The sequence below is a fragment of the Centruroides sculpturatus genome, unplaced genomic scaffold, assembly GCF_000671375.1.
Source record: "Centruroides sculpturatus isolate CEXI.00-Female unplaced genomic scaffold, Cexi_2.0 scaffold394, whole genome shotgun sequence".
Taxonomy (NCBI): Eukaryota; Metazoa; Arthropoda; class Arachnida; order Scorpiones; family Buthidae; genus Centruroides; species Centruroides sculpturatus.
In genome coordinates, this window is record NW_019384594.1 from 517,458 (window position 1) to 539,108 (window position 21,651).

A 21,651-nucleotide genomic window follows, 5' to 3' on the forward strand; every position below is an offset into this window, starting at 1 on the left:
CACAAATCGTAGTGACATTTGTTCCCCTTTCGGCAGACGTCATTCCACCTATTATCTTTTCTCCTTTCGGCCAAATAATCTTTATGATTTGTGTACAGTTCTCGTCCCAGTTTCGTCAACATTCCAAATGTCATTTCCTATGAGTTGTTCTAACATATTTTTTAAATTGTCTAACGAATGTTGTTATATTTAACCTCTTTTGAAACTGTTGCTTTTGTTTAAGCTTGTAGGGTCAGGTACTTTCAATATATTTCTTGGCGTTTCTCCAAAGCAGTGAACGAATCTTAGTTTTCAGATTATTTGTTCTCCCGCAACCTCTTTAAAAAATGTAATAATATATTAACTCAAACGCAATGAGAGTTAATCCCAAATGAGAGTTAGTCGCAAGTTCTCGCTGCATAAACGCATAATTCTTCTTGAAATTTTGTAGACACCATAAGCGGCTTCCTGTATCCCATTTTTGTCGTCATCTCTGGTTTAATTTTCTCCTTATTCTGTTTCTGTAACTACAACATATTGCCACCATAGCATTATGTAGAATAAAGATTATGTTAAGCAGCATTGCATTATGTTTAAGAAGGATACATAGATTGTTGCAATGATGGCATTCAGCACTGGGCTAGAACTAGAACTACATAAATTCTCTAAAAGAAAATGAAATAATAGAATAATAAATATGAATAACGAAAATATAAAAAATTGTGTTCATTTCCATACAGTAATTTACCATTCAGACGTTACTATACGTTGTAAATAACACCTAAACAGGTACCAGTTCCTATAAAAGACTTTCCTGAAAGCATTCCCCGGCCTTCCATTATGACCTGGCCGAATCCATAATAGGATTGCTTAAAAGTAAAGGCAAAAAAAGGCCCTTTTAGTGCCCACAGGGTGGAAAGATTTTTAAAAAAATACAAATTCATAAGTAACTTATACAAGGATCTTTACGTTCTATCCGAAAATGGGGATAATTTAAGAAAAAATAGAAAATAAAAAAAATGACTCCGGTACTAATGGAAATGACATTGAGTGAAAGATGTTTATCAAATCTATTGGTCATCTGACCCGAGTTTTATCTGTCCGAAGGGGGTGGAAGTTGCATTCGGTGAAGTGGCGTGCCTCTTTCAACATGGCAGTAATAGCAAAGAAACGGTTGTATATGTATGTAACTAGTTTAGGAATTATTGGCGTGACATTAATACTTCTTGGAGGAATTATACTTTCAAAAATGAAAGAAATACTTTCAGACAGAATATTTCAGGTAAAATTCTTCTAGTATTTAAGAATTTTATTTATATTAGTTTACGTTTTACTTTCACGCTCTGTTATATATAACAGAAGGAAAGTATGGCGATCGATCAAAAAAAAATGACCCCCCTCCGAAGATTTTTACATTTTTTGGACTCAGGACACCTTGAAACGTCGAGAAATGCAAAAAATTCGGGGGTTGTTTTCTGTATGTATGGATGTTTGTTGGTGTATCTGAAAAGGGCACGATTTCGTTCACCTTGTTTGAAGCTTAATAACTCTTGTACTTTTTGTCGAAAATTTCTGAAATTTTGCAGGGAAGTTTGCGTATTAGGGGGATTGATGCTATTAAATTTTGGTGGTTAAAGATCGAGGGGGTGAGGAGATAATCGGGGTTACAGTACGGAATCAATTTTATATTTATAATTCATTTCTTTATTGATTCATTTTGTTTTTAAGATAATTATTTTATTTAACTTAGAAATAACTCTGGGAAATTCTTTATCTTCAATAATGAGGTTATCTTGTGATAGTTGTATTCGGTCCATATCCTTTATAATAAATTTATAGTGAAGTTAAATATATTTGCAAATTTGAAATATTTGATAAACTTTACATGCAGCACAGGAAAAAAAAACTAAGCATTATTGCATAAATAAATGAAAATAGCCTTGTGATAGTTATCTGTTTTCTCAATGATAAAGTTATCAATTACATTCCTATCAAATGTAAGAGAATAATGTCGTTCATATATCATATTTTATGAGAATTTAGATATTTCTCAATTCTGTTTGCATTAGTGTTTTCTATGCCATGACTCGTTTAATCATTGGCGTATGTCAACTGCATTCTAATTTATTATAATTTCTGGAACTGGTTTAGATTCACAGTCACATTCACCCTTTAATCTTTTTTGAATCTTCTTTGAAGAAATGCTTAATGAAATATGCCTTGAATCAACTAATTGCATGCAACATTGAGTGCTTTCACATATCGAACATTGTACAGCAGTTTTTGCGTCATTTTACCCATAACAGAACACGTTTCCTATTGCCTCCGGTCATTTCTTTCTCTGAATTTTGGTGATGGACACTTAAAAAGTGTAGTTTATCGAGTAAATATTGCAAATTTGGTAGTCTTGAATGACATTATCACAGTGCATATTAGAAGCATTACAGAGAAATAAGTGACAGTCGGTTTTTCAACACAATTTTTCAGGTTTTACACCTTCAAAATGGCTACCAGATTAAGCAGTATCCGTCTGTCTCTGTGTATCTCGAGTGTCTTGTTCAATCGTTGTTCAATAAAATCTTTGTTGCTTGCAGCGCCAAAAATACCTTAGTGGTAAATTCTGGTACTAAATCTTTTGATGTCTTAAAATGTCATCGTATCAGATTTGATTGCACTTGGACTGCTAAATAACCATCTAGACAATGTTTAACATGGATGATTTATTGTGAATTTTTGTTTCCATGATTAATTGTCATATTATAATTATTATTATTATAAAATATCATGTTTCTTTTGTGATGCTTTCCCTTATTCTTTTCCTTTACTCTTCTTTTCCTTTGCTCCATATACACATTGTTCTGTGTATTGAGGACTATTGTGATGCTCTGTCTACCTACAAAAAAGGTTTTCCTTTCAATATGTCAAATATTAAACAGTTTTTTTCTAAAAAAAAAAAAGCAAGCATTAAAGAATTGTAGAAAAATTTTTGTTCATTTTTTGGAGTAAATTCTTATAAGTTGACTAAAAATTAAATGTAGTTTGAAGTGAAAGAATAACAATAAATTGAATTAATTATCAGCAAGAGGAAAGAAAGATAAGTATTGTATTTTAAGAAAGGAATAATTTGAATTTCAAGTTTTTATATCACTGAAAGTTCGTCCAAGGTTGAAATACGTGACGTAAAATGAGGATATTTCGAAATAAATTTTACATATTAACTTATTTTTTCGATAGAAATCTCGTATGATATAATAGTAAATTAATACAATATCTAACTGTTTTCCATTAGTTTCAATAGCTATTTATTGTCTTCCATTTTAATGTCTAATTAGAGTTTCTGAACGATGACTAAAACAATTATTCTCTTGAAACACACTGGCATTTGTTATATACAGAGAGATTTAAAAGACAGGTAACTAATTTAACTTAAAATAATTTTATTATCGTTTAGAAAATACTGTTCAATAAACAATATACAACATTCTAAACTGGTTTAAGCCCCATTTTACTAATTTAATCTTAAATGTTCTTGGTTAATTGATTTTTGGTCCATCCTGAATAATTACTTTAATTCCTTTCTTTTGTATAAAATTTACGTAGGATGAGATATTTTCGCTTCTAATTTTTTATAATCGCTACTTGACTATAATATTAATAGAAAATCGACTTAATACAAATACATTTTTACCACGTTTTCCTTGTCATCTTTAGTATTGTTGAATAATAGAATGCAAAGAATTGAATAGTTAATAAATAAATCTTTTATATTCATTTAACAAATTTTAAATACCATAAAGGATTCTAAAAACAAAAATAATCCTAAATACCAAGAACTTAACAAGGAAAATTTCTAATATTTATTATTAGTTATGATCTACATTAATAAATAATTTCTATAAATTGTTTAATCCCTTGTTTTGTGTTAAATTTTAGAAGGATATTCCACTGTTTTAACGATTTATACCTTGTAATCTCTATATTTTATTCATTAAAATTTATAAAATTTGCATCATTTTTCGTTTATATGAAAATTTATTTACCTGTATACAAGTAATTTTCCCATATTTCATAAGTAAACCTCGTTTTTTTTTTTAAATAAAGAGGATTATAAATAAATAATCTCAAGAACAATCAGAGTGAAAAGCCTAAAACTGACGTAATTGCAGTCGTTCTTCTTATTTTATTTTATTTTTTTTTAAGAAAAAAGAAAGGAATGACCTGTGTACTTATAAACTATACAAATTACCTTCAGGCTATATATAAAAAAACAATACATTTATGATTCATAATTTATATATAAAATCCTTAATTACTCAATAAAATATACGTTCAAATTAATGATAATTTTATAAATAGAATTAAAATTAAATTAATTTTTCTGTTTAACTCTCGAATTATAATTAAAACTTAGATTTAAAATTTAAAAAAAAAAGACCCTGACACAATTTACTTATGGAAATTAATACTGATAACACCAGTATAAATATATAATATTTACTTTTAATTGTTTATGAACAATATAAAATTAACAGCTCCTTATAAAACGGTTGGTTGATTTAGTATTTGAGTGAAAAAAAAAAAAAAAAACAAAATGAGAGTGAAATTTTAATATATAATGAAAGTAAAAATATACATTCTGTTAAAAATTATCTAATAAATGACACAAATATTCCTCCTATAGGAATAATTAATTTATAAGAGAATTGGGATGAATAACTTTATAGAAACAAACGAACAAATAGACTTAAAAAATTCATTAAATAAATAAGTAAATTTTATATTATTATTTAATAATATTTTCTAGGTTTTCGGTACATTACACTTTCCAGAATTTCTGTGTTAGTTATAAGCTATAAGGAATATAAATCGACCTCGTCCTAATTGTCTTAGTTTCTATGGAAGTAAACGTTAAAGCTGCGCAACTAAACTTTTGCAACTATTTAATATACGTATAAGTAAAAATGGGAAATCTCTACCGTCACTTATACACGTGATCGGTAAACCTGTTCTATTCGGTGTTCTAGCTATTCGTAAATATGTCTTTCCTCGTCTGATCGGCCTTGGAAATGTATTTGTTATCACCTTTCACACAAGTGCAGTATGTCTCTAGGAGTTTTAAGTAAAGTTATACTAACAATAGGTATAATATGTTGTATAGTTGGTGCTATAGTTTATGGATTATTTCCGAATATTATCAAATCCAAAGTAAAACAAGTAAGTTATTTCTAAAGTATTTCATCTTTATCTACGTAATTAACCTTTCGTTTTCGAGACAAAGAAACGAAATAAAGTGTTTTTAAATAGAATAATATAGAATTAAATTAGTTAATAAAGAAGCTTAGTGATTGTAATATAAAGTTTCTATTACATGGCCTAGTATAGATTTAAATTAGGTCGAGTACCTCCGACTTATTTCTCACCTCTAGACCTAAATTTATCATATGAAAAGTTTTTCAAATTTTTATACGTAATTATTTACTTATTTTATAAACGTAGAGGCTTGTTGGATAATATTAAAGTACGAGATAGAACTATGCTATAAATCTAATTATTAATTAATACACGCGAAAGTTTCGAAAGGTGTAGAAAACAATGCTATGTGTCGTACGTCAAAACAATATATTTTTTACTATTTTATGGGTTTTTTTTTAATTAAAAATATATAAATAACATCTTCTAATTAATTTAATAGTAATTTATATTTAGAAAATATTACTTTTTTTAATTAGAAAGTTATAAGATTATAACATTGTGTAAGCTTTTATCTATGGTATAACTTCTCTTCGATCTTAATTTTTTCGGTTTTATAATTATAAATTGGATTATTTCTGATAAATAACTTATATATTTTTTAAAGAAAATTGTTATTGTTATTAAAAGTCTCTTAGAATTATGACCAAGAAAAAGTTTAAGAGTAAAGGAAATATTGTTACTATACTCCAGTATTGTATAGAATAGGAAACATTTTAAATGCTTTTATTTTCTATTTAATTTATATAATTAATAAATTAAATAGGGAAGAGATCATAAATCTTTCCGTTAAGTATAAACTTTTATACTTTTAAATATGCTGAAAATACTTTCAACGAGTGGAAGTTTAACAATGTATTCATTAAAGTACACCCGTGAGCCTTGTAGCGAATGACTTTCAATGAAGGGTATTGTTTTTTTTTTCAATATAAAGCTTTTAATTAAATAATTATCAGTGAAAAACAAATATTTCTACACACTAGATAGCGTATAAATCATATACTATTATAGATCAATAGAAAAATGTGTTTAGTATGGATGGTGTCGAGCATCATTTGATGATATGTCGATTGCTTTAAATTATTCTGGTAAACTGATAAAAATTACAGAGAAAAATTCATAATACTTATTAAATATTATACTGTATAAGTTTTTTATTGCTTTAAAAAAACGTATAAGAACTTATATCAATTGTAATCTTGTTGGCTCCTTCTAAACAATTCCTAACCACGCCACTACTTTTAAATGTTTATAAAAAGCCAGTGTAGTAAACTAAAATTCCAATTTAGTACATTATTTTCGAATTTATTTAACATCTTTTACTGTTTTTAAACTAATAAAAGAAGTTAAGAAGTTTACTACACTTTGTTTCGAGAACAATGGCTCATAAACGTCATAAAATATTAAAAATTCCGAGAATTTCGTATTGCTACAACGTACAAATATATTTATTATCACCAAGAAATGTAATACTTATAAAGTATTTTAATTAGAAATATTGAATAAACCTAAATAGTGGGTCTATTTTCCTATAAACACCTTATAAGCTGTCATGAAATGCCTTCATGTTAGAACAGTTGTATTCTTTCTGTATTCTCTGACGTAAATATGTAATGTATTATCAAATCTGGTTTTATAATTCATGAAAATTGACGTACTTCCTTTCTCTAAACGTCTTATCAATGATTAGCCGTAGGCATCGTTCTTGATTTCTTACGTCAAACTTTCGCACTTTTACCAGTGTTCTAGGAAGCGATGTCATTATAAAGGATTAAAAATAAATATTTATATGTTTTCCTGTTAAAAAATTCAAAGGTTTTTCTTTAAAATGATATACACGTAAATATAATATCAATTATCTCATTATCAGCAAATTAATGATGCCCTGGAGCTAAAGACACACGTAAGAAAGAATTAAATTAATAATAATTTCCAATATTTGATTGCTCATACAGTAATGAGACACTACCGGGGTAGTAATACCTCCCGGGAGGAGTTTTATAAGAAACTAGGCCCCTATTTAGGTGTTACTAACATGAAGAAAATCTAGGAAACTCCACGTGGTCGAGGCGCAAACCCATCTGTTTACCCATGTATACAGTAGATGAAGAATAAAACATTCCATTATGAGAAATAGAATAGTAACGAGTGTCTAGAACAACTGAACCCCTCGGGGTTTTGTCAACGTAATTTTATTTTCCTGTTTTTCTGCCTCGTGCCATTATGCAACCCTAATTAGGCTGATATTCGTGACGAAGAACATTTAAACTAAACTTGACGAGTGAATAGATGAGAATAAACTAGAGTACGGGAAAGCTCGGCTTAGATATTTGGAAACACTGGGCTAATCTAATTAAATGTACAGTATTTGGATGAATAAAAAATAAATAAATACTAATAACAAGTAAAATCGTCATTACGTCCGATCCCACTCCAGATTTGATCCCCCCATTCTATCTTCCCACTCCCTTGACCTTTAACCACCAAAATTTAATAGAATCAATCCCCCTAATACACAAACTTCCCTGCAAAATTTCAGAAAATTTTAACAAAAAGTACAAGAGTTATTAAGCTTCAAAGAGGGTGAATAAAATCGTGCTGCCCTCCACACACAATAACATCAATACATACAGAGAAACTTTATTTTTTTCTTTATAATTTATAATCAAACAAATTGTTTAAGTGTAATTACACTATCCTAGTTGCAGTAGATTTCTATTATTAATTTATTAATGACTCATTTTAAAACTATGTCATCATAAACTATAAACTGGAAATTCGACTGGAACAATAATAATAATCTTAGTACGCAACTAATAGGGAAATTCCGAAATGAAANAACAATAATAATAATCTTAGTACGCAACTAATAGGGAAATTCCGAAATTTATTTAGGAAATTCCTAAATAATTTTGAAGTATTTATTTTTAAAATATCACTTATTATTATTATTATTATTCTGGATTTCTTATTTTAGTAAATTTTTTTTGGATTAATTTCTCCTCTTACAGTACATTCACTTTTCTGAGTTTCTGATGACGTGTTTACATCTTTAAATAAATTATAGCAAAGGAAATTCGACTTTTAAATACAATTTTAATAATTTAAATCTCATAATTCATACTTTAAAGTTATATTTACGGGAAATTTAAATATAAAAGTTGTATTTTAATACTAAAATATAAAGGGAAAGTAATACAAGAATTAGAGAGAAAGGAATGAAAATATTCCTTTTTTTTTTATTCGATTATTTTACAATCAATTATTATTATTTATTATTAAAAATGCCGTATCTAGCTCTTTAAATGCCATAAGAAAAGCTTACAAATTGACCGTTCGTTGAATTAAAAGATCGTAGTCGGCGATATTTTTCCAGGTAATCCAAAAAAACTGTCACTCTTTACGCGATATTATCAATTGACCTGTATTACTACCTTTGTTTTGCTTACACAGATAACTTTCAGATGAATTTTTTTTTCTTAAACAATAACTACATACTTCCATTATCATAGAAATGATCTGTTAATACTTAACTTTAACAAAAAATATTAAGTAATCGAACGAAACTTTATGTATGTGCACCTGTTGTACTACACTACACATTATAGTTATGACAATGATACATTGACACTCATACACTAACAACTACAGTATATCTGTTATTCATTGTATTCATTAATTTTTATATTTTTTTTTTCGGCTAAATTCAACTATTTAAACTTAATCTACAATGGAAAAGTGTCACGTTTCACGTACTCCCTTTTTATTATTTCCGTATACACTGATTTTCTTTTATATAGGTCATATCTCTCTGACATTCAGCTTCTGTACGACCCCATTAAAATGGTTAAACAAAAAAAAAAAAAAATAGAACTTACTTCCTTTTATTGTTTCGAAAAACAATTTTTGCTTTTAAGGTACGAGCACGATGGTATTTTCCATCTTATTCGATCATGCAGATTAAAGAAAGTATAATTAATCATTTTATCCAAAATAAAAGGTTATATATTCAAAAAAGAAAGCTTACATTTACCTTTCGCGGAATTAAAATGTCGTAGTGAGTGACATTTTTTTCAGTTAATCCGAATAAATGATCATTATGTTACATTATCACTTGACCTGTATACTGTGTGCTTACACCGATAACTTTTTTGTCGGAATTTTTTCTTAAATAATAATTATAAAAGTCTATTAAAGATTTATTCAAATATCTCTTTTAATTTTTATATATTTGCATAAAATAATCTGAAAAACACTTGCTTTAATGGCCCGAATAGAATACATTTTCAAACTTTAATTAATGCGCTTTAGTTTACCAAAATCTTGTTTAACACTTGCATTCCTAACGTAAATTATAATAGAATTTTTCATAGATTAACATGTAGGGTGAACCAAAACTCATTTAACTGAGTTTTAACTGTGTTTTTGGTCATCCCACATTCGTTTAAATATTATTATTTGTATTTTTCTGCCGTATTTATTAGTTGTAATTCCGTGTTTTATACTGTTTTATAACTTGATTAATGCTTTTAATGAAAGATATTTTTGAATATAATATAATATATATCCTTTACGTTGGATCGTATTATATAAAATAACGTTTAGATAAGATTACAGGTTTGTCTTCTTCATTGAGTTAACAAGCATGTTATCAAGTTACCCGTTTGTTTCTGTGCTCCTTAAAGATATAATAAGTTTATGTTTTATATATTTAAACTATTAATTAATACAATAATTTTAAGACAATAGAAGATACGATCAAAGCAAAATCAAGGCAGTATACATACGAATTTTATGGGTTTAACCTCCCCCATTGGAAAAGAATTGGGCAATTTTAATAAAACAGAATATTGTATTAATATATTTATTTTGTGCCCGTTTACCTGTACAGTACGATAGCCTTTCAATGGGCAATGTAAATGTCTTTAATAACATTCTATACATTTTACGTGTACATTTCTTTGTTTCTTAGCATGTCACTTACATTAACACAAAAATATTCAGATAAACAACGGCCATCTTTGTTGAATTTTAAATCTGGAGATAACACGGAATTTTATCATTATTATGAACATTATTTTAAAGAAATAATAAAATTCCTATCGGCATATTAAAAAATCTTGAAGGGGAGTAAGTGACATCTCCATTTCAAGATCGATCCCTGATCATAAGAACAATAATCTAAGACATTAATAAAGGAAAATACACAATCTTTTGCAGGAAAATCAAAGAAAATTTTTCGTAATTGAATTGTTTATAGAATAAGACCATTTATATATTTGAGTTTTTGCATTGGGATCATAATGCAACTGAACTTTATTGGGCACAAGTGAATGTACAGTATCTAACGAAAATCATATTATTTTATTCACTAATAAAAATTTAAATATTACGTGTCATGGTACTAATAACAGATAGAATGTGTGTTAAACATATAACAATATTGAATGTGATTATTGGGTTAAGCATTCATTAATCGAAGGTAGATCATTTGATTCAATAGTTTTCTGTATACAAAATTAATCCGTGTTGTTGATTTGTAAATATTTTTCATTCTATTGTTTTTTTTTTAACTCTTTCGTCCTGTGGGCACTAAGAGGGCCTCTTTTTAGCAAGCCCATTATGGATTCGGCCAGGCCCACAATGGGGCGACCGGGTGGTGAGGGACGGGGCCCGGACGGACCACACCCCCGAAATATCCTGCATTCTATTGTTGTAAATTGTTCTCTGTGTTTTAGAAATGAAAGTTTGACGAACATAGTTCCTATAACACGTTACTCTTTTCTAACAACTAGTAACTTCGACCTCCAACAGTAAATTGTTCTCTAAATAAATGAATTTCGTGAATATATCAAAATTTACATTGCTCTCCACCTCAAATTAGTAGTGGCTTGCCCCTATACATCATACTTTTCCTGTTAGCAGTAGTATCGTGCCGGTCATCTATTAATTCATTTCAGGGGAAGTTTTGACTTTAAATAACGTGACATTCGGTGCAAATCAGATGTTCATGTATAGTTAATCGAGGCCTTATGCCTCTAACGTTTTCATGTCTGGTCTCATCTTTCACCTATCTAATTCCTTTCTCGAGATTAAGAAAAGACAGACGGACAAATGACAGTGGGATTTTATAGGTCTACAGTTTTTTTTCAAATTGCAGCTCAATCAGTTGTGACACGATACTTTACAAGAAAATATTGTTCTTTATTCTTATATATAGCATTATTTTTTTACATTTGTATTTAACCAAGGACTAGTCAAATTAGACTTCTTGTCACAATTTTTCATTGCAATCTTCTCTGTCCTTGCCTTCAGCCATTTTTCACTATTCATCTGCAACATTTTTACTTGCTTGACATAATATTGTTTCAGTATTTGTCTCATCTTACACAAATATCTTTCCATCCGGAATTCTTTCAATGGGGTTTTCATGCCTTACAATGTGTCCAAGCCATTCTTTATTGCATATCTTGCTTTTCATATAGGTCCAAAAGTCGCCGATAGGGAAAATATGGCGTTGTGCAACGTAAAAAAAGCGTTACAATGGATAAACAAATGAATAACAAAGACAAAAGTGAACTGGAACATCATCTTTTATTCAGCACACTTACTTCCCCCCGTGTTGTGTTTCATCACGGGTTGTGATGAACACCATCATAATCCATGATAATGAACATTCCTTCAGACATGTTACATTCGGCTGTAATTCCTGATCCACAATGAAACTGGTTCAATTCCACTGGGAGAAGTGAAATGTGCTGAATAAAACGTGATGTTTCAGTTTACTTCCGTCTTTGTTATTCATTTATCTGTCCACTGTAACGTATTTTTACATTGCACAACGCTATATTTTCCCTATCGGCGACTTTTGGAACTACAATTTAATTCGTGGAATACTTTCATTCACGTCTTCATTATTTTCCTCGCCTAAGTTGATACCATTTCGGCTGTTAGATCGAGTTGCACAAGGTTAGTGTATGTGGAGGGTCACGATTTTGTTCACCCTGTTGGAAGTTAAAATGAGCATGGACAATAATTTTTTTGTTAATTTAGCTGAAAACTGAAGGTGAACAAGTATCTAAAACTTATTTTTTATAATATATCATTGCATATTTTATCAGCTTACTAAAAGCTACAAAAGGTCACATGAAACCTGAAGGTTACTTTTGCTATAGAAAATAATCATTAATGTTGAAAGAATAATATTCGAATAGATATTTTTAGCGAGACCTCATGCTATTTTATTTCTTTAAAACAAAGAATGAAATTCTTCATTGTATTAATTGAAAATTAGTAATAAAAATAATTAAACTAATGTTTTAAAAAAAAAGTGCAATTGTTATGTTAAAATGAATTGTTTAAAGCCTAAGTAATTAGCGAAATCTCTTAAACAGGCTCAAAAATTTATGATAAGACATTATAAAAATTATCTAGAATTGTTTATTTCAGAATAAAATTTCTTAATTTTACAGAATTTAGTTATAAAAGAAGGTACCAGTTCGTATAATCACTGGGTAAGTCCAATAGTTCCCATTTACATGAAAATATATTTATTTAATGTCACCAATCCAGACGAGATTGTTAAGGGTAAAAAATCTCCAAGAGTCGCAGAAATGGGACCTTACGTTTATAGGTATGTGTTATATAAAAATTACGAAATTATCTGTGAAATTATAATTTTGGTAGATTTAAAACAATTAAGAAAATTTGTTTTCATGTTTAAGGGAATATCGAAAAAAAGATGTGATAAGATGGAGTAAAGATGATACTGTCGTAACTTATCGTGAGAAAAAAGTATATTATTTTCAACCAGATCTATCTACTGGTAGTGAAGATGATATAGTCGTAACTGTTAATATGCCAATTGTGGTAAGCATATATAATGAATGCTACCATTTTAAATTACTGTAAGTGTGCTTTACACACCACTAGATAGAGTAACTATCCGAGTTTCATCTCCCATCTGCATTCAAACGTCTTGTCTACTAACCTCTAGGAAGTGTCGTAAACAAAAATGGCGACTTGCAACAGAGGTTTTCTGTATTCTGCAGTTCACAAAGTTGGAATCATTTATCATTGAGCAACGTAAGTAATCTGCAGGAGCTTTATAATTGTGGCTGCTTTAGAAGGAATACAATGGATATGTACTGTACAGCGAGTATAGGAAGAATTTGAGTATGGATTGGAGGTGTGCCATATGACACGAAGTGCATACATTGAGAAATTTTAATAGGCAAATATGAAACTTGGACAGTTTTATAATGTTTTAAAATACATTACAACATTCTCGGATAATAATTAACATAATTACAACAATTTCAAATGGTAGTATTCTTCTCTATAATTCAAATAATAACAACACTTATTCTGTCATTTCTCATTAAAAATTAAATTATAACTTTATATATAGATGCATAATTAAATTTTAAATTTATTTATTGTTCGAAATGACACTAAAAATGTCCAAATTAATTCAAATCTCTTGTTTAACTAGGGTATAGTTCAATTGGCTTCCGATAGTATTCCTACTATTCTGAAATCAGTATCAATGCCATTAGTGGAAGGAGTTCTTCGTGGATTTGGGGAAACACTCTTCATTAGAAAAACAGTTAAAGAACTTCTTTTCCAAGGCTACAAAGTAGATCTTGTCGAAAGAATAGACTCCATCATTCGTCCATTTGTACCCAATTTCATACAGTTTCTACCTAATAACTCTTTTGGTTTACTTTACGGGGTAAGAATTAATATTTTATTCATCTAAATTTTCAAGAAAAATCATTAATTCTAGTTTATAAAATTGTATTATCATATTTTAATTACGATAAAATTTAATATTTTCTTCTCTATAATCTGGAGAAGATATAGGCTAAATCATGTTAGGAATGTCTTTGTTTATTTCTATTTATTTAATAATTTTTTAAAAAAATATTTATCACTGTTTATCATTTTTTTAAATATTTAAATTTTTCAGAAAAATAATAGCGACGAAGGAATAATGAGTGTTTATACTGGTGCAAAAGATATGAAAAAGTATCTTTCTTACCACGCCTGGAATGGCAAGACGTAAGAATTTAATTTATTACTTTTTAATGGCTAAATTCTAGCACGAAATTGGTTAATTGCTCTCTCTCTTATGGGTCATTTTATATTATCCAAGAACAAAAAATTGATAAAAATACTCTAAATTAAATTGGCAGAGTTTTGACTTGATGCGTTGTTTCAGTCCCCTCTTCATTTATGGCAGACCTCCCTTTTACGTACACTTTCTGTTTCAGCTGGTGACAGAATTGTTCAATTGGTCGCAGTTTAGGAATATTTGCAATGCTCTTCTCTTTGCTGACATAACAAACTTTATATTCTTTTAACGCGGAAACTTTATATGTTGCTTAATGTGCAGCTGCGAGGTCTGGCCAGAAGATATACAAACCATATGAGTGGAGTTTCTTGATTTTAATACATTCCTTTTGTACATTTCTTTGTTGTTGCAGAGGCGAAAGGGTGTTATAAATGCTTCAGATCTTTTTTTGGTATGATTTTTATCCACTTTCTGAGGAAATTTTCCATAGCGTTTTAATTTTACCTGTAAATCAACCCATTCTTACAGTAGTACGTGTTGTTCCCAGCACAGTCATTTCCATCAAAGGTAAAACACGACTCATCGTCCATTTAAAGCCTTGAAATAGTTCTCACGCATTTTTCGCAGCAGAGTATTTTGTGATTCAAGCTATTATATAGGCTATATATATTACTGATAAGATATTTTGAACTTTCTTGCAAGTTTTCTTAGAGACTGTCCAACTTTTCTGATCGCTGCTCTTTTCAAAGACTCTCTTTTTCTATCTATAATTTTAATTATCTTTCGCCACTTCCTGTACATCTAGCAACAGTTTTACCACTTTGTAGCCTACCTATGACGCTGTAAACCATCCTTCTTGTCATTTACATAAACACAAAATGCTTAACTGTGAAATTCTCCTCCCTTTTCTCATGCTGTTTGTAAAATTCCCAACTACAATTCTTCTTTGCTCTTCATTATATTACTCCGTTTCGCTTATATTTCTAATACTATTGCCACGAGTGCATGAATTTAAATCTACATAGTCTGAGCAAGTACTAAGTTAGTACGTTCTCAAATTTATTTTAAAAAAAAAACACACAACAAATATACCTACCAAAATTGTGCAGATTTTCTGTTTACATACTTACATCTTTTATTGTAAATCAAAAATCATAACAGAAATTAATCTTGTTAATATTAGAATGCATTTCATTATTGAATCATTTCTTTCCTTAGATCCTTGCAATACTGGAATGGCAATTACTGCAATATGATAAACGGGACAGGTAAATTTCAAATACAGTTTTATAGCATAAAGATTTTAAATTTTGAAAATTATTCATCCAAACGACATGCCTTTCAGACGGAAGAGGATTTTCTCCGTTCCTAAAACGCTCAGACACGTTATATATTTTTATCCCCGATATTTGCAGGTAAAAAAAATTTAAAAATTAATTAATATTTCTATCGTATAAGGACTATTGTTTCATCGTAATGATATATATTTTCAGATCGGTACCATTGATTTACGAAGACGACGTTAGTATTAAAGGAATTACTGCGTATCGTTATATCTTGTCTCCTTCAGCTTTTCAAGATACAACTTCTAACCCTGACAATAAGTGTTTCTATAGACGAAATGTTCCAAGTATCAATGGAATTTTTCCAGTATCCGTATGCCAAAAAGGTAAATCTACATATTTTTTCCCTACTTAATAATAAATAAATAAAAATTCAAACATGGCTTAACTGAACATTTATTGTTCTGTTGATAATTACCAGTTATTCTATAATGGAAATTAGACTTAATCTGAATGGTTCTTGCTGTAGACTGATTTATACCAAAATTAGATTTAGTATTGCATTTAACATCTGAATTATCATATATAATATATTTTTTATTTAATCTAAAAATTACACTTTTTCAGGAAGGCCAGTATATGTTTCATCACCACATTTCTATAAGACAGATGAAAGGATACGAAAGAAAATAAAAGGATTATCACCTCGTAAAGAAAAACATCAAACTTTTATTGATATTGAACCGGTAAGCGTAATTCCGTATACTCTTATATATTGTTTAAGATATACAATACTTATAAATATATTAAATTATAATTATAGACAATTGGAACAACATTTCGCGTATCTGGAAAGCTACAGTTTAACTTGGAAATTTTACAAAATCCGTACATTAGGTAAAGAAATCTTTAACTAGATGCAAAGCATTTAAATAGATTATAACATCTTCACTGATGTAATTATTTTTATTTTAGTTTTTTAAGTTCGGTATCGGATATTATAATGCCGGTGTTTTGGTTGGATCAGGTAAGCAAGATGTTAAAAATAAAGATAAAAATTCATTATGTTTATCGGCTTCGAAATAAGGCATAAATAACGTATTTTCAGACAGGTGAAATTACAGAAAATGCTAAAGATAAATTTACATCTCAAGTTACTACGCCCATGATTGTGGGACGAGCTGTATTAATATCTGTTATGGTATTGGGAGTGATTTGGATATTCGTATCGGTCGCAGTCATCTTATGGAATATTTGGAAAGTAAGTTATCTTCTAAAATTAAACTTATTTTATATTTTTACTAAGTTAAATTAAAGCCACAAAAAATTCCCATATAAGTTTTATGGTGAACCTACTGTTATGAAAAATTGTTATACAGTAGACCCCCTATAGCACTGTAGATAATTCCGTGTTATATGAATTCCATGTTGTACGAGTCACTTAGATTTTAAAAATACGCGAGCCGTTCACAGCCCGGCACACGTATTTGTAAAATCTAAGTGACTCGTACAACATGGAATTCATATAACACGAAATTATCTACAGTGTTATAAGAGGGGGTCTACTGTACTTCTATTAAATTATTTAAAGCAGTGTATATTTCTTTTATATGCAAACATTTTCCTCATTCAAGTATATAGGGGATAGTTCTCACTTTAAAAGATTTGGTGCTAAGTAGACCTGTATAACAGTACAATCTCTTTTATCAATTAATGAAATTTTAAAATAAAATAATAACTTATTTTATAATAATAACGTATTTTAAATATTTTATTATTATCCTTTCCAGAAAGCCAAGCCTAAAGACGGTAAAGTGATTGACATGAATATGAACAGTGATACTTCAAACAAAATGGAAACAAAACCGAAATTCTACGACAATCACGGTTCCGTCTTTCCAGAATGAAAATCGAATTTCATTTATTTTAGGAAAATATAATAAAACTAATTACGTCAGCAAAGATATATACGAACATTCTAGTCACGTTGACATCGAAATTTAAGAAATCGTACTTCTCCCCCAAAAATATATTGATTTATTCCAGGAGGTTGGCTTTTATTATTATAAAAGATGCAATATACAATGTAATATTTTTTTTTGTTTTGTTTTCTTATTTAATATTGTTCAACTGCACATTTTGTTTATCAAATAATAAACAATCTTCATAAAATGTACCAGTAAACAATTAAGACAATTTGTGAAAGGAATGTCTATCACTTTAGTGCCAATTAAAGAAGTTTCATCTTTCTTCAAATATATTTATTTTATAGAAAAAAAAAATAAGTTTTTTTTTCTATTGTAACTTATAAAATTTTATATTTTCCAAGTAGTTTTTGTATAACGTGTAACATAAATTGAAAAACTGTTGATGAATCTCTGAAATCCCTCATTCTTATGTCATCACATGCTGTTCAAATAAGTTTCTATGTAACATAAAATCCTAAATTTAATATTATTATTTGTTGATTAGCTGTAGAAAATGAATTCTTATTTAAATTCTTTTGTATCTTTACATTCCAAAGGAGATAAACTGTCAAATATATCAAAATTAAATGCTTGTTACATGACCAGTGATTAAGAAAATTGATTAGAGATTGAGGGGAAAAAATATCTTGCATATTATAGGATTATGAATTTAAACGAGATAATGAATTAATAAAAACTATTAATTTATTATCTGTATATAATATATTNGATGATACCTAACAACTCCTTCTAAGGGCAAATTATTTAGTAATTAATTAAATATAATCATGAAAAAGTAGCCTGATGTAATCCAGTGGTTGTTTGACTTTACAAATTTATCAGGTTTTGTGATGTTTGTTTATGTAGAAAAACAATTATCAGATCTTTTGTATTTTGATACTGATATTATAAATAAGTAATCTGCTACAAAAATTATATTACTCATTAATATAATTTTAAAATATAGTTTGGCTTCTACCTAAAGAATTTAATAACCCTTCCAAGTTTTCTCAAAATTATAATACTTTATTTTCCACATATTCTCTATTTACACAGAACTAATATTGATACATCTATTTCTATAAATATTAAGTTATCAATTTTTAAGTCATTATATGCATTGATATGCATTATTAGTTAAAAATTTCAAGAAAAAAGTAATAATAAAATTCACTTACCATCTATTAATTTATATGAAAAGACTCCTTTACCATCACACCATTTTTTAATATCACAAAAACATTTTTGTTCAGAGGATGTACTTTGGGTATTGAAAGTATCTGAAGGAACAGTGAATTCCATTGTGGGAATGCCTTCAATCTCTGTATCACGCACATAATCTAGAGTAAATGATCTATTAATAAAGAAATTATTTATGATATTACATCAGAGATAGTTCCTTTTCTTTCATTCTATTATAATATATGAAACAGAACACTGTTTTAAATTTTAGTATATATTGAAAAAATATTAAATAATAATATTCTTTATTTTTTATATTTAATTGTAGTGCAATCAGAAATTTAGCAAGATAGTGCAATTAACATGTGTGAGGTTCCATACTGAGTCCAAACCTGTCTAGTGTGGTTAACACTAGAAAATATATTTTAAAATAGAAAAAAACTGTATTAAATGAATGTGGTGAAGTGATATGAATATAAACGATGTGAGTCCCCAGTGTGACGCAGACACATGTTAAGTAATAAATCAAACTCAGCCTGGGGAGTTTAAACTTTGACTCTGATGTTCATATACAAATGATTAAAGTTAAACTGAGTCAGGAAACAAGGAAGTTTAGCAAAAGGAAAATGTTGTGTTTAATAGTTAACATTCCAAACTGTCAGAATGGAGACCATAATGATCAAAAATATAAGTGCAGGTTTCAAAATTCCATTAACATCTTCCAGTTAATTGAGAGATGGTGTCGAGTTGAATACTGAAGATCAACCTTTCTCATGAACCGATCCAATCTTTTCCACCTGGAAACAAGGGAGAAAACCAATTGAGAAATAACAAGAGGGAATCAGAACCAATTGAAATAAGAAATTCAGGGATAAAATACTTTAAATACTTCAGATTTCAAAAACAAAGGTGAATTTTCCTCTCCCAAGTTCATGAGATGACTTCGTTCTTTTTCTCTGTATTGGTGAATCATTATTTCCAAAATGTCGTTGTCACCATCTTCACTCCACTACCTTCATCATTATCCATCTCCAACTGACCATCATCATTTTGCCATGACTCCTCAAGAGGCCACCAGCAAATATCATCACTCTGAAAGACTGTAAGCCACCAATTTACATTTAATATAAATGGGTTTAAATTTGCAAAGGTGCTTGTGTCAGTATGTTCAATGCCACTACCCATATAGTTCTAAATTCCTTGTACCTCCTGATGTGAGTTTAATTAACTCCCCCTTTCTGAGTCAACAAACCTCACACATGTACAATATACTGTAATTAGGAAATATTGAGCACAAAATACACAAAATTATGTGTTATATGTTTTATTGAATAATATCTCAATAATAACTCACCTTTGTAATAGAGGAACAAAGAATTTTAACTTTACATCTTCATTTATTGGTTGAGGATGGCCAATGCCATCTATAAAAAAATTATGATTATTGAATTTCTATCAGTAAGGTAACAGATAAAAATTAAAAACTATCTTATATACTCAGTTAGTATAAAAAGTCTAGCATAAAAATATTTTGTATTATTCTCATTCTTATTAGAAGATTTCAGTAAGAAATATATAATAGCCTAAAAATTTTTAATTCTCAAAATAGCCAGCCAGAGGTGGGAAAAACCGTTAAGGCATCAGTCTACAGCTCTAGGAATCTGGGATCAAATCTTAGAATTTTTTACATTTTAAGATTGATTTAGTTAACTACTAAGTTAATGGTTTACAAAATCTATTTTGATTTCTCTATTACGACTTCATTTACTCAATTCCTTGTATATTATATTCCAAAATTGAATATATATAAAACAAAATTAAATGCTTTAAATAATTTCTCTTTCTAGACTAACAAATTACAAATGTATATTGTCAAAATNCCTTTATTTAGTGCCTTTCCTAAGTGATATACAATATGTGTTTACCACTAATTTTACAATATGCTATTATTTCATAATTATATATCATCATCTATACCGATATATATAATTTTCAAAAAATATCAGCTAATTAGATCCTACAAGATGAAAGAATTGAGATAAAATCATTTACAAAAGATGCCATTTCTTAAGTGATTTTTGACAGTTTAAATGATCCATTGTTAGGTAATTACATTGGTTATCAACTATGAAATGATGTATACTGTTATTATTTGATGCTATTGGCATTACTTATTCATAGGGTTGTCGCAGATTTTTTCCAACTTTTATCTAGCCACAGGAGAACTTTATTCTAAAAACTGTTCCTACAGTAAAGCATATTTTTATATTTCTGTCACTAGCAGAGTAAAAATACATATCAAAGTCCTGGAATTGAAGCTTCCAAGCTGGTATCTTTCCAAAAGAATTCATTTTGTCGTGGATTTCATCCCCAAGTATCTAGCAACTGTACCTATTCATAACTTAAACATTGAAGAGCTTTGAGACCATTGAGAATATAATTCATATTTACATCATTTAACAGTTCTTAAAATAAATGATTGCAAATGATTTATTTATTGTCATTTAAAAGAATTTCCTGCTAAATGGCATCATCTAAATTGTTTAATATCATTTATCATTAACAAGTAATTTCAAATGATATTTCTAGTAGGAAAAATATATTTTACAAACATTTCTTTGATAGTATTTTTTAAAAATTTTACCTGTTTTCACATTCTTTTAAAATTTTGATTAACGTTTATTGATGATAACCAAATTAAAACTAAGAAAAATGCAATAAAACCGTACCTAAATAATGCATTATTGTTAACAATATTTATCTATTTTCAACATTTATATATATATATTTAACAATTATTATATAACAATTAATTTATCATATATAACAGGGGTGGCCAACCTGCGGCTCGCGAGCCACATGCGGCTCTTTGAACGATTATTTGTGGCTCTCAATAAATGTACCCGAGTTCCCT

General features: G+C 28.6%; 1 protein-coding gene across 2 annotated transcripts; it reads left to right on the top strand.

The window, feature by feature from the left end:
- The first annotated feature begins 1,118 nt into the window (after positions 1-1,118).
- LOC111624834 (lysosome membrane protein 2-like) lies at positions 1,119-18,277 on the top strand. Of its 2 annotated transcripts, none has more exons than XM_023367794.1 (13): positions 1,119-1,261; positions 12,702-12,862; positions 12,954-13,098; positions 13,724-13,963; positions 14,201-14,292; positions 15,524-15,573; positions 15,651-15,720; positions 15,799-15,974; positions 16,216-16,334; positions 16,412-16,485; positions 16,564-16,615; positions 16,697-16,849; positions 17,379-18,277. In XM_023367794.1, exons 1-13 carry the CDS (start codon positions 1,130-1,132, stop codon positions 17,493-17,495), a joined length of 1,581 nt encoding a protein of 526 aa, XP_023223562.1. In that variant the 5' UTR covers positions 1,119-1,129; the 3' UTR covers positions 17,496-18,277. The 2 variants fall into 2 exon arrangements, with proteins under 2 accessions (XP_023223562.1, XP_023223563.1); XM_023367795.1 differs by lacking the exon at positions 1,119-1,261 and adding an exon at positions 5,010-5,193.
- Positions 18,278-21,651: the final 3,374 nt, after the last annotated feature.